Source organism: Macaca fascicularis, chromosome 8 (genome assembly GCF_037993035.2).
Source record: "Macaca fascicularis isolate 582-1 chromosome 8, T2T-MFA8v1.1".
Lineage (NCBI taxonomy): Eukaryota > Metazoa > Chordata > Mammalia > Primates > Cercopithecidae > Macaca > Macaca fascicularis.
Genome location: NC_088382.1, coordinates 76,792,511 through 76,812,733, shown reverse-complemented (window position 1 = coordinate 76,812,733; position 20,223 = coordinate 76,792,511). Strand labels below are relative to the sequence as shown.

Below are 20,223 nucleotides of genomic sequence, written 5' to 3'. Positions count from 1 at the left end.
GTGCCAATGACTCCGGCCTGGGCAACAGTGCGAGACTCCATCTCAAACAAACAAACAAACAAAAAACAAAACAAAGCTTCCTTCTGTTAGGAACACATATTGGTTATGTACATACATCACAGAAATAAAAGTTAGTTGATGCCAACTGGTATGTGTGTACTGACTGTTCTGTATAGAAAATCCTGACAATGCAGAGGAAGTCGGATGTAATGTGGTTGAGAAGGCCTTTTCTGTTGGCCAAAATTCAAAATAGTTTCAAGTGTGGCAATAACGATAAAATAAGACATGGCCGGGCGCGGTGGCTCAAGCCTGTAATCCCAGCACTTTGGGAGGCCGAGGCGGGTGGATCATGAGGTCAGGAGATCGAGACTATCCTGGCTAACATGGTGAAACCCCGTCTCTACTAAAAATACAAAAAACTAGCCGGGCGTGGTGGCGGGCACTTGTAGTCTCAGCTACTTGGGAGGCTGAGGCGGGAGAATGGCGTGAACCCGGGAGGCGGAGCTTGCAGTGAGCCGAGATCACGCCACTGCACTCCAGCCTGGGAGACACAGAGAGACTCCGTCTCAAAAAAAAAAAAAAAAAATAATAATAATAATAATAATAAGACACAAAGTGAAGAAAGTAGAATATAAAATTGTATATACTGCATAATTAAAATCAGGTAATTTTAAAACCCTATACATTAGAGAAGATTGGAAAGAAAATTACCAGAATGTTAAAAATTTCTAGGTGTGGGTGCAATAATATGGGTAATACTTTTCTTTTTATCTACTATTTTCAAATTTGTCTGATTAACCTATATTACTTTTTAGTATAAAAAGTACTCATTCTATATGTTTTGTAAGAAATAGTGATCTGTGGCCTGGGCGCAGTGGCTCATGTCTATAATCCCAGCATTTTGAGAGGCCGAGGCAGGTGGATCATTTGAGGTCAGGAGTTCGAAACCAGCCTGACCAATATGGTGAAATCCCATCTCTACTAAATGCAAAAATTAGGCAGGCATGGTGGCAGGCACCTGTAATCCCAGCTACTGGGGAATCTGAGGCAGGAGAATCACTTGAACCCGGGAGGTGGAGGTTGCAGTGAGCTGAGATTGCGCCACGGCACTACAGCCTGGGTGACAGAGTGAGACTCCATCTCAAAAGAAAAAAGAAATACTCATCTGTAAGAGATATGTGCATTTGTTTTTATGCGTTCTACATAGTAGAAACTACTATGGATGAAATTACTTCATTTGAAGTAAGTGTCCTAAAGCCACTAATTTCATCTTTGGGGAATGGTACTTTTTCTATTAAGAAAGAAAATTCCTCTTAATACCTTCTGAGAACTTCTTTCATCCTCATCTTCAGATGGATCTGACTGGTGTTTTGGACTGTCCATTTGAAGGAATGCTCTGACATCTGGACTAAAAACAAAAATTAACTTTATTATAACTTCAAAAGCATTTCTACAGCATTTCTCCCCTTTAAAAGGAAAATCAAAATAGAAATAACTATATTAGCATTTACAGTAAGAAAGTCAAACAGAATCCATTAATATTCATTATTATAAATATAATAAGCAAATTAATTTTTTAAAAATAGAGAAACAGACAAATGGGCAAACATATAAACAGGAAGTATATGGAAAAGAAAACCCAAATGACAAGCAAATTTGTGAAGATGGCTAACTTCACTAGTAATCAAAGAAATATAAGTTTTTTTTTTTTTTTTTTTTTGAGACGGAGTCTTGCTCTGTCGCCAGGCTGGAGTGCAGTGGCCGGACCTCAGCTCACTGCAAGCTCCGCCTCCCGGGTTCCCGCCATTCTCCTGCCTCAGCCTCCCAAGTAGCTGGGACCACAGGCGCCCGCCACCTCGCCCGGCTAGTTTTTTGTATTTTTAGTAGAGACGGGGTTTCACCGTATTAGCCAGGATGGTCTCGATCTCCTGACCTCGTGATCCGCCCGTCTCGGCCTCCCAAAGTGCTGGGATTACAGGCTTGAGCCACCGCGCCCGGCCAGAAATATAAGTTAAAATGATAATGAGACATCATGTTATGTCCATTATCTGGCAAAGGTTAGAAAGACAGATAATACCAAAAGTTGGTTAAAAAAAAAAATAGGGTAAGAGAAATGCTCAAATATTGTTGGTGACAATGCAGAATGAAGCAACTTTTCTGAAAAAGCAATCTGGCAACACTTGGTAAAACTGTGTATGCATTTTCCCTGGGCCCAGAAATTCTAATTTTTGTGGTAAACCATAGAAAAAATTATGTGCAGGTCCAGTGAAAGGCATGTAATTATAATGTTCATTGCAGCATTTTCTGTAACAGGAAGTTAGAAGCAAAATAGGCATTTATCACCAGGCAAATGAGTAAGTCAACTATGGTAACTGCCTACAGGGAATACCAGTCAACAGTCAGAAGCAAGAAACTATAGCACAGTACCATTTATATATATATTAAATACTCACAGACACAAAACATCAGTCTGTTTACCGAAGATACACAGATATATAAGGACAAATATCAAACACATTAAAATGGGTGTCAACGGGGGGATGAGGAAATGGCTATGAAGATGAAGGATGAAGAGAAAAAAATGGACTAAAATTAGAAATGGCCCACATATGGACTCATGACGACTGTGGGGAATAATTAAATCTCCATACCTGGCACCTTCTCCCCAGTCTGTCCTTAATTATTTAATCAAATAATACATATTATTTGTAGGAAACTCGAAATTTGAAAAATTATTTTTAAAAAGAGGAGGCCTTAGCCAGGAGTGGTGGCTCATGCGTGTAATCCCAATGCTCTGTGAGGCTGAAGCAGAAGGATAATTTGAGGCCAGGAGTTGGATACCAGCCTGGGCAACATGGCAAGACTCTGTCTCCACAAAAAATAAAAACAAAAAAACCCAGGCATGATGGTGTGCACTTGTCATCCTAGCTACTCAGAAGGCTAAGGCAGGAGGATTACTCGAGCCCTGGAGGCTGAGGCTGCAGTGAACCAAGATTGCACCACCCCATTCCAGCATGGGTGACAAAGCAAGAATTTGGCTCTAAAAATAAATAAACAAAATAGGAAAAAAAGAAAAAGAAAAAGAATTGGGGCCGGGCGCGGTGGCTCAAGCCTGTAATCCCAGCACTTTGGGAGGCCGAGACGGGCGGATCACGAGGTCAGGAGATCGAGACCATCCTGGCTAACACAATGAAACCCCGTCTCCACTAAAAATACAAAAAAATTAGCCGGGCGTGGTGGCGGCACCTGTGGGAGGCTGAGGCAGGAGAATGGCGGGAACCCGGGAGGCGGAGCTTGCAGTGAGCCGAGATCGCGCCACTGCACTCCAGCCTGGGCGACAGAGCGAGACTCTGCCTCAAAAAAAAAAAAAAAAAAAAAAAAAAAGAATTGGGCTGGTGTAAATGTAAAATGGCACAGCCACTGTGGAAAACAGTTTGGCAGTTGCTTGAAAAGTTAAACACAGAGTTACCTTATGACTCAGCAATTCCAAACCTAGGCAAAGACCCAAGAGAAATAAAAACATACGTTCACATAAAAACTCATACATGATTTCTCACAGCAGCATTATTCATAATAGCCAAAAAGTGGAAATATCCCAAATGTCCACCAATGGATGAACGAATAAACAAAATGTGGTGTTATCCATACAATGGGATATTATACAGCCATAAAAAGGAATGGAGAGCACTAATACATGCTGTAACATGAATGAATCTCACAAATATTATGCTAAATGAACAAAGGCAAAAAGAAAAAGTCACCTACTATATACTTTCATTTTAATAGGCAAATCTGTACAGACAGAAAGTAGAATAGTGGTTGCCAAGGGTTGGGGGAAGACAGAATTTGGAGGTAAAGTTTCTTTTTTAGGGGGATGAAAATGTTAGATTAGCTTTGAGGTGATAGAATTAGTGATGACGGTTGTAAAGCATCATGAATATACTAAAAACTACTGGGCTGGGTGCAGTGGCTCACACCTGTAATTCCAGCACTTTGGGAGGCCAAGGCAGGCGGATCAAGAGGTAAGGAGTTCAAGACTAGCCTGGCCAACATAGGGAAATCCTGTGTCTACTGAAAAGACAAAAAATTGCCAGGTGTGGTGGCACGCACCTGTAGTCCCAGCTACTCAGGAGACTGAGGCAGGAGAATCTCTTGAACCTGGGAGGTGGAGGTTGCAGTGAGCCGAGATGGCACCATTGCACTCCAGCCTGGGTGACAGAGCAAAACTCTGTCTCAAAAAAAACCAAAAAACAAAAAACTACTGAATTATATACACTTTAGAATAATTTAAATGGTGAATTTTTAACTTAATAAAAAAGGTTTATAAAATGTAGGGGTGGGGATTTTCAGTCTTACCACATAGAAGCAACCACTGTTAACATTTTGGCATATTTTATTTCAGTCTTTTTCTCTGCACATTTAAGATCACAATATATTTAAAATTTCACTTTAAAATTACATCATAAACATTTCCCTGTTTTGTTAAAAACTTTGTAAACAATCACTTTTGATAGATGCGTGATATATAACATGAATGTAGTAAAAATTACTCAATGATTCTTCCACTTGAGGGTATGACTTCCAACTTTTCATTACCATAAACAATGCTGCAGTTGACAATCTTTGTGCATAGTATCAGAACTCTACGACTTTCAGAATAGATTTTTAAAAATAAAATTACTCGTCTGAATTATAAACCATTTTACAGTATTAAACAAATACAGTTTGTAAGACTGATTTCCAGAGCAGTTGTACCAATTTATACTCTTCTAGCAGTATATGAACATCCTGAAGACTCTCAGGCTTGATTTGCATTAAATGTTACATTTTATATTAACATCTTGGATAATTTGATGTGCAAAACTGTATTTTAAAGAGGAACTACTCAGTATCACTTTCAGTAAAAAGTGAAATGCAAAATTAAAGCAACAGTAAGATACCATTACCCATTCACCAGAATGGCTAAAATGGAAGACTAACAATACTAAGTGTTAATGAGGTAAGCAACATGATTTCATATGCTCATGGAAAATGTACAACGGGTAAATCACTTTGCAAAACTATTTTGCATTATCCACTAAAGTTAAACATATACATACTCTACAACCCACAAGTTCTACTCCAAGATACATCAGAAATGTTGGCACATGTGCACCAAAAGGTATGTTAATGGCAGTATTATTTATAATAGTCAGAAAATAGGAATATTAGTATCTCAAATGCCCATCAACAGTAGAATGAATCAACTGTGGTATACTCATACAATGGAACATTATACAACAATGGAAATGAACAAACTATAGCTACATGCAACAACATGGATGACTCTCACATTGCTGGGAAATAAGCCAGACAGAGAACACATATTGTATGATTCCATTTATATAAAGCTCAAAAACAGGGAACACACTAATCTATTTTGTTAAAAGTTAGGCTGATAGTTACCTTTGGGAAGGAAGAAAGAAAGAGAGACTGAAAGAGGATGTGTAAGAGATCTCAGGGGTGTTCATAATATTTTCTTTTTTGGCCTGGGGGGATGATATAATTCAGTTATGTTTATTTCTCATAATTTATTGAGCTATACAGTCCTGATCTGGGCACTTTTCTCTTTGTTATACTCAATAAAATTAAAATAAGGTATTTCTGCTTCCATTTCATTTCTTAAATACATAAGGAAATGTTTAGTTTCTCTGACAATAAGCCATTTCTGTGTCCTTCTTTGTGAACCATTCAATGTGCTTTGTCCTGGTTTTTTTGTTTTTTTTTTTTTGGTGTCTTAAGTGTTTGCATGGGCTCTTTCTATGTTAAATGTATTTATCTATCGTCCTTTATCATGGAAAGCTTTTTCTGTATTTTTGGTTTTCAATTTTACTTACTTATGATTTGCAGGTTCAAAAGTTTTGCTTTGTTTTTTTGCTTTTGCTGTTTTAGAGATGGGTCTCACTCTGCCACCCAGGTTGGACTGCAGTGGGATAATCACGGCTCACTGCAGCCTGGATCTCCTGGGCTCGGGTGATCCTCCTACCTTACTACCTCAGCCTCCTGAGCAGCTGAGACTACCAGCACATGCCACCATGACAGGCTGATTCTTTGCATCTTTTCTGTAGAGAGGGTTTGGCATGCTGCATGGGTTGGTCTTGAACTCCTGGACTCAAGTGATCTGCCTGCCTTGGCCTCCCAGAGTGCTGGGAGTATAGGCATGAGCCACCGTGCGCAAAGTTTTTATTAGTCAAATTTTTCATTGTTTTACTCAGTGATAATGTCATGCACTGACAATATGCTCAGAAAACCCTTTTTCATCCAGAGATGAGAGAAATACTAACATTTTATTCTAGTTTGAAAATGATTTTAAAATGTTTTTAATAAAGTCATCTTAAAAATCAGCTTTTCAGGCCGGGCGTGGTGGCTCACACCTACAATCCCAGCACTTCAGGAGGCCGAGACGGTAGATAACTTGAGGTCAGGAGGTCGAAACCAGCCTGGCTAACATGGGGAAACCCCGTCTCCATTAAAAATACAAAAATTAGCGGGTGTGCTGGCACACGCTGTGGTCCTAGCTACTTGGGAGGCTGAGGCAGGAAAACTGCCTGAACCTGGGAGGCAGAGGCTGTAGTAAGCAGAGATCATGCCACTCTACACCAGCCTGGGCGACAGAGTGAAATTCCATTTAAAAAAAAAAAAAAAAAAAAAGCTTTTCTCTCTACTGAACAAAAGTTTTTTTTGGTTTTTTTTTTTTGGGTTTTTTTTTTTTTGAGATGAGTCTTGCTCTGTCGCCAGGCTGGAGTACAGTGGCATGATCTCGGCTCACTGCAACCTCTGCCTCCCAGGTTCAGGCGATTCTCCAGCCTCAGCCTCCCAAGTAGCTGGGACCACAGGCACGCGCCACCACGCCCGGCTAATTTTTGTACTTTTAGTAGAGATGGGTGACACCACATTGGCCAGGATGGTCTCAATCTCTTGACCTCATGATCCACCTGCCTTGGCCTCCCAAAGTGTTGAGGTTACAGGCATGAGCCACTGTGCCTGGCCAGAAGAAAAGCTATTTTTAAAGTGTATTTCCTGCTGGGCACAGTGGCTCATGCCTGTAATCCCAGCACTTTGGGAGGCAGATCATCTGAGGTTAGGAGTTCCAACCCAGCCTGGCCTGTTGATGAAACCCCATCTCAACTAAAAATACAAAAATTAGCTGGGTGTGGGGGCGCACACCTGTAATTCCAGCTACTCAGGAGGCTGAGGTGAGAGAATTGCTTCAGCCCGGGGAGTGGAGGTTGCAGTGAGCTGAGATCACACCACTGCACTCCAGCCTGGGTGACAGAGCAAGACGCTGTCTCAAAAACGTAAAAAATAAAAATAAAAAATAAAGTACATTTCCTTAACAGTAATAACAGGTACACAGGAGGGGCTCAAGATATACTTGCTGACTGGCTTCTCTTCTTGCTCTCTTAAATTTCTACTATTTTAAGAACAGCTTGGCTGGGCGCGGTGGCTCAAGCCTGTAATCCCAGCACTTTGGGAGGCCGAGACGGGCAGATCACGAGGTCAGGAGATCGAGACCATCCTGGCTAACACAGTGAAACCCCGTCTCTACTAAAAAATACAAAAACTAGCCGGGCGAGGTGGCGGGCGCCTGTAGTCCCAGCTACTCGGGAGGCTGAGGCAGGAGAATGGCGTAAATCCGGGAGGCGGAGCTTGCAGGGAGCCGAGATCTGGCCACTGCATTCCAGCCTGGGTGACAGAGCGAGACTCCGCCTCAAAAAAAAAAAAAAAAAAAAAAAGAACAGCTTGATGTTCAAATGAAGAGCATGAAAATTAAAAGTTCTGTTAACAACAGAAAAGATCTAGAAAATAGGAAATGTGGGCCAGGTGCAGTGGCTCATGCCTGTAATCCCAGCACATTGGGAGGCTGAGGCAGGCAGATCACGAAGTCAGGAGATTGAGACCAACCTGACCAACATGGTGAAATACCGTCTCTATTAAAAATACAAAAATTAGCTGGGTGTGGTGGCACACACCTGTAATCCCAGCTACTTGGAAGGGTGAGGCAGGAGAATCGCTTGAACCTGGGAGGCAGAGATTGCAGTGAGCTGAGATTCTGCCACTGCACTGCAGCCTGGGTGACAGAGCAAGACTCTGCCTCAAAAAAAAAAAGGAAACGTCACATTTTGCTAAAAAGATAATGTCAGTTAAAAAATTAAGCTTATCACACCTGTAATCCCACCACTTTGGGAGGCTGAGGTGGGCAGATCACGAGGTCAGGAGATTGAGACCATCCTAACACTGTGAAACCCCGTTTCTACTAAAAAAAAAAAAAAACAAAAAAAAATTAGCCGGGCGTGGTAGCACACCCTGTAGTCCCAGCTACTGGGGAGGCTGAGGCAGAAGAATGGTGTGAACCCAGGAGGCGGAGTTTGCAGTGAGCTGAGATCACACCACTGCATTCCAGCCTGGGTGACAGAGTGAGACTCCTTTAAAAACAAAACAAAACAAAACAAAAAAACCAGTTTAAAAGACTCTTGGCTATTTTTGGGGTGCTGGAAATATCTTTTATCATGAATGGAATGGTGATGGTTACAGGGTGTATATATATTTCAAACTCCATTGAATTGTATACTTAAGAATTGTGTATTTCACAGTATAAGGTTTTGGAAACTGGCAATTTAAAATAATCCAATTGCTTTTAGTTGAATTTTAATGCAAAATATAACATACTTATAATACTGCATGTCAAGATTCAGAATGAATACTTAGTATTTATTATATAGTCTTAGGGGTTCTGAATAACTTAAAATACTAGGAGAAGTAATAACCACTACCATTTATTGCATACTTATTCCATGCCAGCTCTGTCAAAGGAAGAGACAAATTCAAGCTTTGAATGCATGACTTACATTTCACACAAGCCAGTAATATGCCAATTCAAAGTAATCTCCAGTGTATATAGCAATAATTAGAGATTAGAAGGGTGGGTCTAACGTGAAGGCAGCATAGCGCATATCCCCAGGAAAAGGCATAACGTTTAAGAAAATAATTAAATAAAAAGCCAAATAAAAAGACTTTTTACTGAGGAACAGACTAGACAAGGGAACTGTGAGTTCAGGTATCCTACCAAATTTCATGCCCTTCTGCCACCTGCCAGAGGATATCTGTTCTTACTGCACTGCCTAATGCTGGTGTGACCACAGCTGTGAGACCTGCTTGACCCTTGCCCTACCTGGGAGCATCAGGGGAAATCCCTGACCAGAAGACCTTGTCAGAGGAAATCCAGTTTTAGCATTTTAGTAATTTAGTAAATTCAATTAAGTAAATTTAAAAAGCAGGTCAGAGGGCCTGTTCAGAATAGTAGAAGGCCTCTGTGAGCTATAAAGAACCATATAAATGATAATCATTTTTAGAACAATTATTCAAAAATACAGTTCTTCAGTGTTGTGGTTCTGAAAAGACTGTTAAAGTGTGTCATATTTACACCATTGCCCATAGGCAACCTTTAGTTTACAGATAGGTGAGCTGCGGAAAAGCTCTCCAAATATTTATCCTCTTCATTTCCTCTTAGAGAACTTTATACACACAAGTATTATAACATAAATTACAAAACACAATAAATGTAATGAATACTCATAAAACAACCACCAGACTCAAAAATGAAAACACAAGCCAAACCACAGATCTACCAGTGTTTTTGTAGGTATTTCTGATACAACCCTCCACCTTCCCAGCTGGCAGCTACTGGCCTACAGAAAGAAGTTTAAACCTGTCAGCATGAGACACCCACAGGGCTGGGAAAGCGCCTTTATCTTAATGGCTGCTGGAATACTGTGTTGAGAAAGAATGGAGGCCTCATGTGGGTCAACAGAACACTGCCCCAAGTGGAACAGAAATGGTGGCACGTGTGCCCAACCCCAGACAACTCCTTCAACTTCGTCTTCTTTCCCAAAATCTACTCAGCTCCAGTCACCATGAAATGTTAAGTGTCCTGACGGTTCAGGCTTTCTGTATCCTTTTACGCCTGGAATGCATTCTCTTTCTTTCTCGAATGATTACACATCCTTTAAGTTGCAGGAAGCCTTCCTTGACCTCCTCAAGAAGAGACGCCTACACCTTTCTCTGCTATCTTCTAGCACCTGTATCATAAAAATTATCCAGCTTCAATTTCTTGTTTATTAATATATGCCTGTCTCTCCCACTACACTGGGAGCCTGCGCCTCTGGAAGGTAGGGATGACACTTAGCTTTATATTCCCAATGCAACTAGCAGGTACTTAAATGCTTTTTGAAGGTATAGATAAAATATAATACCAAATAATTAGCAAGATGCTTTATTATGCTAATTCATTTCAAGTTTAATCTATAAAACTAATGCAAGTACAAAAGGAAAAAAGAAAATAAGATGAAGAGAAAAGGGGAGAAAGAGTATCAGGGAGAAAATGCTCAAGGAAGATTTTACAAACATATATAGCACAGTAATGTTTCATAGAACAAACAAAATTTATGTAAGGATTATTCGGTATTCTTAGGTTTGGTGTGAGTGTCCCTTTAGAACACAACAAAAATTACTTACTGGTTATAAAGTTCTGGATGCCTAACAAGGTTCTGAATGAATTCATTTAGTCCTGCTCTTCTTTGTTTAATAAAATCTGGAAGAGAAATATAAACTATTAGGATTATTTGTATCAGACTATGCAATTATCATCAACAGTTATATAATAGACAAGCACAAGATAGTAAATTTTGATTAAGAAACTATTTTTAAATACATGTTACTTGTCACACAAAGAATACATACTTAGAAATTATATATTATATGAATCATTGTATTTATATAATATATAATTATATATTACATATTACATATATGTAATTATATACTAAAATTAAAACTAAGCGGACAATTTATCTCCAAAAAGAAAGTTCTCAAAAACTGCCTATTATGGACCCTAAATAGACTAATTACAAAAATTGGAGAAGCACATAGATTTGTCCAACTCCTCATGTACTACCAGACAAGGAATAAAAACTAACACTATGACACTGATGACTGAAAATCACACAAATTAAAAAAAATAAAGATTTCTGGAAATCCTTTGCAACTGGGAAATAATGATTAATTGGTTAACTGAATATCACCAAAACTCTAGTTTAACTTCCACTGTGAAAAACAAACAAACAAAAAACTTAAAAAAATGCACAGGCATACTTTCCTAACAAGTAATTGTCCAGTATTTTCTTTTTTTAAATTTTTCTTTTTTGGTTGAGACAGGGTCTTGTTCTGTTGCCCAGGCTGAAGTGCGGTAGTGTGATCTAGGCTCACTGCAACCGCTGCATCCTGGGCTCAAGCAACCGTCCCGTCTCAGCCTGCTGAGTAGCTGGGACTATAAGCATACACCACCATGCCTGGCTAATTTTTGTATTTTTTGTGGAGACAGGGTCTCACTATGTTGCCCAGGCTGATCTTGAACTCCTGGGCTCAAGCAATCCACCGTCCTCAGCCTCCCAAAGTGCTGGGATTACAGGCATGAGCCATTGTGCCCAGCCTGTCCAGTATTTTTGAAGTGTTTTGTTTGTTGATAATTGAAGCTCATGCAATAGCAGTTTAGGAATAAATATTAAGCACAAACCTTTACTTTGAAATACACACTTACACACTTTTCTTGGAATTAGAAAACTTTATTCAAATATCTTTGTCTCTCCCATTTCCTAACCTTGAACTTTTCCAAGATTTAAATTTTTACTTGTAAAATGTGGATAGTAACAATATTTATAACTCATAATGCTGTTATAGGATTAAATGAGATAATGTATATAAGTTTATAGTAGGATGTCTGGCAGATGGTAAGAGCATTACTTATAGCTAATAATTATTAGATACTGTTACTTTTGTTGTTATTATTATTAGTGGTTGTGGGGTCTAAAAGCCATTTTCCTAAACTCTTTTTTTTTTATTTAAGACAAAGTCTTGCTCTGTCACCCAGGCTGGAGTGCGGTGGCGTGATCTTGGCTCACTGCAACCTTCACCTCCTGAGTTCAAGCGATTCTCCTGCCTCAGCCTCCAAAGTAGATGGGATTACAGGCCCGCACCACCACACCTGGCTAATTTTTGTATTTTTAGTAGAGACGGGGTTTCACCATGTTGGCCAGGCTGGTCTCGAACTCCTGACCTCGTGATCTGTCTGCCTCGGCCTCCCAAAGTGCTGGGATTATAGGCATAAGCCACAGCACCCAGCCAATTCTGAAGAAATATACTCTAAAAATTAAACACATGTCATTTGAGAAACTGTCTCCTAAATGGCGAATCTCTGGATAAAAACCCATAAAAAATATTCCACTTGATAATGAGTTTTGGTTTAGTAAACTGATTTCTACTGAATAAAGGTATAATGTATAGTGTTTGTCACCAAAATGATGGGTCATTTTCAGGTTTATTTCCATTTCTTTTTTTTTTTTTTTTTTTTTTTTTTTTTTTGAGACGGAGTCTTGCTCTGCCGCCCAGGCTGGAGTGCAGTGGCCGGATCTCAGCTCACTGCAGGCTCCGCCTCCCGGGTTCACGCAATTCTCCTGCCTCAGCCTCCCCAGTAGCTGGGACTACAGGCGCCCACCACCTCGCCCGGCTAGTTATTTTTGTATTTTTTAGTAGAGACGGGGTTTCAACGTGTCAGCCAGGATGGTCTCGATCTCCTGACCTCGTGATCCGCCCGCCTCGGCCTCCCAAAGTGCTGGGATTACAGGCTTGAGGAACCGCGCCCGGCTATTTCCATTTCTTAAATGGAAGGTATGGCTTCATACAAATATAAACAAATATAAAATCAGGTCTGGTCTTTGGGAGCCAGATGCATGTACTTGGTACTTTTTTCTTATTCGTCTAAGAATTCCTTGAAGAATTTCAGGTAGGTATCTTATTAAACTTTTTTTTCTTTTTTTTTTTTTTTTTTTTTTTTTGAGACTGAGTCTGGCTCTGTCGCCCAGGCTGGAGTGCAGTGGCCGGATCTCAGCTCACTGCAAGCTCCGCCTCCCGGGTTTACGCCATTCTCCTGCCTCAGCCTCCCGAGTAGCTGGGACCACAGGCGCCCGCCACTTCGCCTGGCTAGTTTTTTGTATTTTTTAGTAGAGATGGGGTTTCACCGTGTTAGCCAGGATGGTCTCGATCTCCTGACCTCGTGATCCGCCCGTCTCGGCCTCCCAAAGTGCTGGGATTACAGGCTTGAGCCACCGCGCCCGGCCTTATTAAACTCTTTCAAAGACATTCATAATGTTACCAGGTAGCAAAGCATATGTGAGGTTTACATTAAAAACTATAATTGAAACACAGATATTTCTTGAGAACTGAACTTAGTAACACATGAAGAACTAAAATGAATGACTACATTTAGGATATTCAGAGAAAACCTAATAACTATATGGAAGCAGCTTTAAATTGTTCTGTGGATGCTTACTGAAGATATATTGGTTTCTTCAATATATCTTATATGGTTTCCTCTGGGTGTATCCTATTAAAAAATCTTTAAATTCATAATAAAATGTTAACAAAAAGTACAGGCAGAGATCATTCTTAAAATCAGCCTTCAAGTATGTAAGATGTATCTTATAGAGGTTGACAAACACTAGAATAAAGAAGTAGAAAAAAGAAAAAGAAGACATAGGCTTAAGCTGCAGGATAAGAACTCAAAAAGATAAGCAAAAATCCCATAAAATGGCTACCAACCATGAGATAAGTTAAAAAGGGAATTTCAGAATGTTTTTCTTAGGTATTATTTTATTTATTTATTTATTTTTGTTGTTGAAACAGAGTTTTGCTCTTGTTGCCCAGGCTAGAGTGCAATGGCGTGATTCCGGCTCACGGCAACCTCCGCCTCCCAGGTTCAAACAATTCTCCTGACTCAGCCTCCAGAGTAGCTGGGATTACAGGCGCGTGCCACCACGCCCGGCTAATTTTTGTATTTTCAGTAGAGATGAGGTTTCACCATGTTGGCCAGGCTGGTCTAGAACTCCTGACCTCAGGTGATCCACCCACCTCGGCCTCCCAAAGTGCTGGGATTACAGGTGTGAGCCACTGTGCCCAGCCAACTTTATTTTTAACTTTTTATTATGAAAAATTTCACAAGTACACAAAAGATGAGAACCTTATTCGCCTACTTTAAAATTTATCAACATTCTGCTGTTCCAATTTCATTCATTTATCCTCATTCCTCACTTTTTATTTTTTTTCTGGAGTATTTTAAAGCAATTCTCAGGCAGTTTTTTGTTTTGTTTTGGTGGAGGGGGGAATAAATCAGTATTTCTAAATGGTAATATCTTTAAAAAAAATAGTAAAGCCATGAAATCACTCTCTCATAATGTCTATAAATTCTTTTATTTCCCTCCAATAAACAGGTAGAACTAATTCTTCTCTCTTGAATGGGGGTTGGACTTAATGACTACCTTCTAATGAGAGGAATATGGTGGATGTGATGGCATGTGCCTTCTAAGACTAAGTCAGAGAAGGCAACGAGGCTTCCTCCTTGCTAGCTCTCTTGGATCACTCACTCTGGGGAAGCCAGTTGCCATGTTGTAAGGACACTCAAGGCCCCTTAAGAAGAGGCCCACTCACAAGGAACCAAGGCTTTCTACCAGAAACTATATGAGTGAGCCATCTTAGAAGCAGATCCTTCTGCCCCAGTAAAGTCTTCAAATCACTGATGGTCTTTGCCTAGAACTATTAATTCATCAGAAGTTGTATAAGGATTTTCCAGTTCTATCATTCTGTGATTCTTCTATTTATGAACTGTGATTCCACTACCAAGTATTTTCCAACATTATCTCTTTGGTACAAAGAAATTACATTTCATACAACAAAGGCAAGATAAATCCTTGATTTTTTAATTTATTGATTTGGCAAATAAATTTACTCTAGTAACCTCTACAGCATTTCATGAGGTTTTTTTTTCCCCTAAACAAGCAAAGTAAATTGGAAAGTCTTTATACTGACGTGCTCTAACCTGCTACAATAATTACTTTCTCCATGCCGTCTAATCTTTGCTCAGTAAAAGCCCCAACAGCTAGGCTCCTGTGTTCTTTTGATAAAACTCCAGTCATCCTAAATAGCTTCCTTGCTTTCAGGCAAGCTGTCCTGAGATCACTGTGTACATTTCCTGTGCCAGATCTGGGATCACCATTTATCCATGGAACTCTGGTTTCTTTGAGAGGGAAATGGTACTTAGAGATCACAATCTGAATGCTAGGGGTGTTGGTTACTACTTGTTATTGCTTTTAGGCATTTCCAAAAGAGAGTGCTAGAAAATATTTTTACAAAGCTAAAAAAATAAATTATGGGTCAGGTGCAGTGGCTCATGCCTGTAATCCCAGCTACTCGGGTGGCTGAGACAGGAGAATCGCTTGAACCTATGAGGTGGAGGTTGTGGTGAGCTGAGATCATGCCATTGCACTCCAGCCTGGGCAACAAGGGCGAAACTCTGTCTCAAAAAATAAATAAATAAAATAAATAAATATTTCAAACTATATCTCCAAATTAAGTTACAAATTACAGGATTCTGCTGGGTGTGGTGGCTCACGCCTATAATCGTAGCACTTTGGAAGGCCAAGGCGGGCAGATCACCTGAGGTTGGGAGTTCGAGACCAGCCTGACCAACATGGAGAAACCCCAGCTCTACTAAAAATACAAAATTAACCAGGCGTGGTGGTGCATGCCTGTAACCCCAGCTACTTGGGAGGCTGAGGCAGGAGAATCATCTGAACTCAGGAGGTGGAGGTTGCGGTGAGCCAAGACCACAGCACTGCACTGCAGCCTGGGCAACAAGAATGAAACTCTGTCTCAAAAAAAAAAAAAAGAAAATTGGCCGGGCGCGGTGGCTGAAGCCTGTAATCCCAGCACTTTGGGAGGCCGAGACGGGCGGATCACGAGGTCAGGAGATCAAGACCATCCTGGCTAACACGGTGAAACCCCGTCGCTACTAAAAAAATACAAAAAACTAGCCGGGCGAGGTGGCGGGCGCCTGTAGTCCCAGCTATTCGGGAGGCTGAGGCAGGAGAATGGCATAAACCCAGGAGGCGGAGCTTGCAGTGAGCTGAGATCCGGCCACTGCACTCCAGCCCGGGCGACAGAGCGAGACTCTGTCTCAAAAAAGAAAATTACAGGATTTTTACTTAAAATCTTTGATTTTGTTTGTATCACTTTCCTCTCCTGTTTAAAATCTTGGTTTCCATGATAGTAACATTAATGACAGAATAACAACTCCATATAACTAACATTAACACTACTGAATGCAGTGTAAAATTTGTCCATGGGTTTTTGTTTTTATCCTTAGCAATATATCCCATGAAGAATATACAGTCAAAATCCCATGTTTTAAAGTTATTTAAATTAAGTTGTTTTTTCCTTCAGTTTATTTTCAGTTGTTAGAGGCTGCTTTGTTATTGCATTTTTATTTTTGTTTTTAAATTGTTTAAAATGTGTACATGGTTCCAAAGTCAAAGGTACAAACAAAATTCATTCAAGGGCATCTAACTTCCACCCCTTTTGCCTTTCCTGATCTCTCCTTCACCCTTAAAGTCACTAGTTTTATTAGTTTTTCATTTATTCTTCCATTATTTCTTTTTGAATCCCCATACCTTTTCCTACACAAAAAATAAACACCATACAAATTCATTTGCTATATTGTGATTTTTTTTTTCCATTTAATGGTATATTCTGGAGATCACACCATAGCAAAATACATAAAGAGCTTTTTTGTTCCTTTTTACAAGTATGTTATATCCAGCTCCATCAGAAAAGTATTTCCATTGTTTCCCGTTTTTCTGTTAATAATTGTGTCACAATACACAGTCTTGTGTGTACATATCATATGCAGTTTATTTTATGGACAGATTCCTAGAAATGTGATTTCTTGGCCAAAATGGAAAATGCATTCACAGGTTTTCTAAACATTACCAAATTCCCCTCAACATGGATTGTACCACTTTTTATTCCATCAGAAAAATATGGGAATGCCTGTATCCCCAAAGTGTAACCAAATGAGCATCTTATCCATCTCTGTTTTTCTGAATTTGACTTAGATCTGATTTCCCCAATGCAGGACTTTCTAATACCTCTGTGATATATGATCCCTTTCACTGTATGCAGTGAACAGAAGTCTTATGGAAATGTAATATTACGCATATTCGATATACGCAGGATAGACAAACAGTTCTTCAAAAAAATCAATTTTTAGTGTCAATTAATTCATCAAAACAAAGTACCAAAGAGCATGCAGCTTGGTATCTTGCTTTTAACAATGACTTATTTGCTTTCTTTCCTTGATTAAATAATTGTCTTAAGTAATTAGTTAAGGGCTCTACAGAACTCCAACCCAAGTTCCAGTCTCATATTATCACTAGTAGTTTCTTAATATTTTTCTGCCACTTCTAATTAGTTAATTCTCTCAGTCACCCAGGCCAGACCCTCCAATTATCTCTCATTCTCTTCTCTATATGTCTGTTACCTAAGCAATCATCAAGATGTATTCCAGATTTTTCATTAAAGGAGTTCTTGTACATTGCTCATTTTTAAACTCTATTTCTACCCTAGTCCCCATACTCATTATCTAATGCCAGGGCTACTGGACTATTACCTTAACCAGTCTCCCAGTCTCTACTCTGCTGTGCCCACCATAAATTACCCACTGTCAGTTTCACATATTGATCAAATGCCACTAAGGCCAACACGCTACCCACGAAGATGCTTTTCAACCTGTGCTCCAAGGAGATACTTCACTGTTATATCAACAAAACAGGTCTATTTAAATTTTTTTTCACATATTACATTTCCATAAGATTTTGTGTGTGTGTGTGTGTGTGTGTGTTTTTGGGGGACAGAATCTCACTCTGTTGCCCAGGCTGGAGTGCAATGGCGTGATCTTGGCTCACTTGCAACCTCCGACTCCTGGATTCAAGTGATTATCCTGCCCCAGCCTCCCGAGTAGCTGAGACTACAGACACACACCACTATGCCCGGCTAATTTTTCTATTTTTAGTAGAGACGCGGTTTCACCATGTTGCCGCTGGTCTTGAACTCCTGGCCTCAAGTGATCCGCCCACCTTGGCCTCCCAAAGTGCTGGGATTACAGGCGTAGCCACCATATCTGGCCTCCATAAGATTTCAATTGGGAAAAAAGAGTTCTGCTGCTGAAAACAAAGCACGAGTACAAAAGCCACAGGTCTACAGAATATAATCCGGCTTTGTTGTGCCAACTCAATTTTCTCTTGCTTCTCTTTATTAATGGGTTCATATATTTAGTAATACTTTAAAACCTAGTATTTGCCAGTTTTAAAATAATAAAGTAATACTTTAAAACCAGTATATTGCCATTGTCAACCAATAAAAAAAGACATGTCTGCACCTTCAGAAAATCTACAGCCTACTATAAGACAGATTAGCAATTACAATGAAATGTGCTATATATTCCTGAGAGAAAAAAAAAAAAACTCTGTATGTAACCAGGGAAGTGAGAACATTCTCCAATCCTGAGTTTCATAAAAAGTGTAAATAATAATAAGCCTCTTTATTATTCTATAGAGCTATAGGCAAAGCAGCCTCTGGGGAAAAAAAAGTTTTAATTAAAGGAAGAATGTGGAAGAAATGTGAAACAGATGCAGGATAAAGAGCAGTCTGTTAATGGTGGGTAGAATTCTATAGGATACAGTGATATGGTCTGGGAGGAAAATGAATGGTATGAAGTTAGGATGGAGAGAGAAAGCACAGTCAAGATAAGGGACCTTAGAGCTTTTATCTTGAGTAGTGACCAAGATCTCTCTCTCTTTCTTTTCTTACACAGACATGTAAGGTATTAATTTAACTGGTTACAAGCAAATTAGTTGCAGAAGGAGGGCAATCCATTTGGGATTCATCCGTGGCAGAGACAGATGACTCTTCTGATAGAATTCCTGGTGGATAAGAAGACTCCTGTTTCCCTATAAGTAGACACCTGTGACCTCTATTAATCTCTTGGGTTCTAGGGGAAAATTCCATGCCCATAGCTTTAGTCATACAGGTGCTAGATGCTGAGACCCTGTGTGTCAATGGGCTCCCCATGGGTGAGCAATAGGATATCTTTTTTTTTGAGATGACGTCTCGCTCTGTTGCCTAGGCTGGAGTGCAGTGGTGCCGATCTCAGCTCGCTGCAACCTCTGCCTCCTGGGTTCAAGTGATTCTCCTGCCTCAGCTTCCCAAGTAGCTGGGACTACAGGCGCATGCCACCACGCCTGGCTAATTTTTTGTAGTTTTAGTAGAGACGGGGTTTCACCATGTTAGCCAGGATGGTCTTGATCTCCTGACTTCGTGATCCACCCGCCTTGGCCTCCCAAAGTGCTGGGATTACAGGCGTGAGCCACCGCACCCGGCCTAGGATATCTTTTTGGTATCCCATTCAGAGCTCTGCAAGTTGCTATGTACACAGTATATATTTAATGTTTCTGAATATAAAAGTGAATATTCTTCATGACACTGATTTAAAGTCAGTAAAGTTTCCCAAATTAACTTGAAGGATCAATAAAAAAAAATTTTAATAGGGTCTCCCTCTGTCACCCAGCCTGGAGTGCAATGGCACAATGACAGCTCACTGCAGCCTTGAACTACTGACCTCAAGCAATCCTCTCACCTCAGCCTCCTGAGTAGCTGGGACTACAGGTTCATGCCACCATGCCCAGCTAAACTTTAAATTTTTGTAGGGATGAGGTTGCCCAGGCTGATCTCGAAACTCCTGGCCTGAAGTGATCCTCCTGCCTCGCACTCCCAAAGTACTTTGATTACAGGTGTGAGCCACTACACCCAGCCCATAGACAGATAAATTTATCTGAAGTCTTGAATTTAGCTTCCAAATCTGCCCTTTACTATCTGTATGTGGTCCTGGGCAAATTAATGTGTCTTAGTTTCCTTATCTATAAAAATAGTGATAACAACAATAACACCCAACTCACAAAATTGTGAGGATCGAATAAATTAAAACACGTGAAGTACTTAAAACAATGCCTAGTAGACCGTAAGCACCTTCCTGAAGCATTATTTTCATAGGGCATGAGATCTTTTAAAGTCCTGCACTGCTATACAGTGCAATGAATATGTTAATTTACTTCTTCAAATTTCAACGATCACTTCATGGCTGGCCTATGAAGTTGTTTCTTACCTGGATCAAAATTATCACCAAATATTCTCTTGGCAGGAATCTTCAGAGCCATAGCAGGAAACTGTTTTTTTAACTAAAAT

General features: G+C 40.0%; 1 protein-coding gene and 1 long non-coding RNA gene across 37 annotated transcripts in view; one reads left to right on the top strand and one right to left on the bottom strand.

The window, feature by feature from the left end:
- The window catches only part of SGK3 (serum/glucocorticoid regulated kinase family member 3), a 148,398-nt gene that overhangs the window by 37,673 nt on the left and 90,502 nt on the right, over positions 1-20,223 (bottom strand). For 27 of the 36 annotated variants that reach the window (XM_045398352.3, XM_073998878.1, XM_015454776.4 and 24 more), the window contains 3 exons: positions 20,144-20,216; positions 10,555-10,630; positions 1,321-1,408 (listed from right to left, as the gene is read on the bottom strand). In XM_045398352.3, the coding sequence (XP_045254287.1) occupies positions 1,321-1,408; positions 10,555-10,630; positions 20,144-20,216 (237 nt within the window). The remainder of the gene's footprint in view (positions 1-1,320; positions 1,409-10,554; positions 10,631-20,143; positions 20,217-20,223) is intronic. The other 9 variants (XM_073998898.1, XM_073998896.1, XM_073998895.1 and 6 more) reach the window with 1 other exon arrangement.
- Positions 1-20,223, top strand: part of LOC102145725 (uncharacterized) — a 50,953-nt gene that overhangs the window by 20,093 nt on the left and 10,637 nt on the right. The gene's annotated exons all lie outside the window — the stretch shown is intronic.